The sequence below is a fragment of the Antrostomus carolinensis genome, unplaced genomic scaffold (genome assembly GCF_000700745.2).
Source record: "Antrostomus carolinensis isolate BGI_N321 unplaced genomic scaffold, ASM70074v2 scaffold23657, whole genome shotgun sequence".
NCBI lineage: Eukaryota > Metazoa > Chordata > Aves > Caprimulgiformes > Caprimulgidae > Antrostomus > Antrostomus carolinensis.
Genome location: NW_010329839.1, coordinates 2,052 through 3,908, shown reverse-complemented (window position 1 = coordinate 3,908; position 1,857 = coordinate 2,052). Strand labels below are relative to the sequence as shown.

Here is a 1,857-nt window from a genome sequence, read left to right as displayed (position 1 = left end):
CCACCACCACGGTCCCATCGATATCGTCCGCCCCGGCAGGACACCCGGGAGTCCCCGCAGCAGCCCCTGCCACCACCTACCTGGTACTTGCCATTGGCACCCAGAAGGTCTCCCTCTTTCAGCCAGGTGACGATGGGCTTGGGGTTCCCGAACGCCATGCAGGCCAAGGTGACCCTGCTGCCCTCCTTCGCCTCTACGTACTGCGGCGGGGTCTCCGTGAAGGTGGGGGGAGCTGTGGGGCAGGGGGAGACCACTGTGACCCCCGTTTCACCCATGGTCGCTGCGTGTCCGGGGCGTACACGGGGACAGAGGGGAGGCTGCTGCCTGCAAGTGGGGCTGCCCAGGGATGGGGACAACAGCGGCTGTTACAGGGGCTATCCCTGGGGACACCCACTGAGGACATCCCCTCCACGTCACACCACACCCCAGCCCTGTCCCCTCTCCTCCCCACCAGCTCCAGGGCACGTCCCCACATCCCCCCTCTGCTGCGCATTAATGTGCTATTGTCAAAACATGGGAAAACACCGCAGTGCAGATCGAAAGGCTCCTTCCTGACTAAAGAGGCTGGCAGGATTACAGCCCGCCCCTAATTACCAGCAGTTGTTAAAGCCCACTTTCAAGGAAGACAGGTTGGCAATTTAATCTGCTCAGGATAAAAAAAAAAAAGAATTATATTTTGTTTCTCCCCAAATGATTTTTATTTTCCCTTAAGAAAATTAAGTGTAATGCGTTGGGGGAAAGACACAGCCTTCCCCTTGGAAGCAATTCCTTGGGCCAGGAAGATTACAGTTATTATCTTGTTATTAAGCTCCTGCCTGCCCCATGCTGCATAAAACCCCCAAATTGCCCCATTTTGGAAAGGAGGTCGAGCCTGGGGAGGGACAGGGCACCTGTGGCACCGACGGCCACTTCCAGTAACTTGTGCCAGGGGTTTGCAGGATCTGTGCATGTGGTGGAGGTGAAGCAGGCACCATCCTCCTCCTCTCACCCTCCTTCCCAAGCCCTCCGAGCTCGCTAGCAGGCAGGGGGAAAGGAGGCAGTGGCAAGGGAGGGCAGCAGGCAAAGCTCCCACTCACTAATTGGGCTCAATTAGGTGGCTCTGCTCCGGTGCCACAGCCCAGCCATCCCCCCAAAGGGTTAAATTAATTGCTCAAGGTCAGGCAAGACCAGCAAGGAGCTGTCGGTGCCCACATCTCCCCTCCATCCACCTCACTGCAGCAGGAGAGGCACAGCCCTGCTGCTGGGCTAAAAATAAAGACCTCTCCCGATGTGGAGACTGCCAATTTGCTAATTAGTTTAATATGCAGCCTTAATAAAATGAAAAAAAGTAATTTGAGTAAATCTGAATTTCAAGAAAACAAAGATTTGATTTTTCTGATCTATTTGTTAAGAGGAGATTCATTCCCAGCCCCATTTCTTGACGTCTCTCCTTTCAACAAGCTCTGCATAATTAAACTGTGGAATCCCTAATAAAAGTTTGTCCCTTTTTATGTCACACCCTGGCTGGGGCAGTCAGGCTGGATGGCTTCAGGCTTGCTTGTCTGCAAGGTGCAGATACCATCGAGGTCTAGTGTCCATCAGAAATCAAAGGGAAACCCATCCCAGCGACCCCCCGGCGATGCCACAGCCCCCCAGCTCCCCGTTGACCGTGAGGTGGACCCAGCTGCCGTTGTGGAAGGTGTCGTACTGCTGGTCCAGCATGAGCACTTTGCACTCGTACCAGCCCTGGTCCTCGGAGCGGACCTGCTCAATGCGCAGCGAGGCTTTGTCGTGCAGGCTGGCCCGGCCTGCGGGGACAGCGTGGCCATCAGCTTGGTGGCCCCCAACCCCACGCCATAGCCCCCATCATCAGAACAG

At 55.6% G+C, this 1,857-nt stretch overlaps 1 protein-coding gene across 1 annotated transcript in view; it reads right to left on the bottom strand.

The window, feature by feature from the left end:
- The window catches only part of IGSF9B (immunoglobulin superfamily member 9B), a gene marked incomplete at both ends in the record, with an annotated part of 22,082 nt that overhangs the window by 18,964 nt on the left and 1,261 nt on the right, over positions 1-1,857 (bottom strand). The window contains 2 exons of the mRNA XM_029086142.1: positions 81-232; positions 1,626-1,787. Coding sequence (XP_028941975.1) covers positions 81-232; positions 1,626-1,787 — 314 coding nt within the window. The remainder of the gene's footprint in view (positions 1-80; positions 233-1,625; positions 1,788-1,857) is intronic.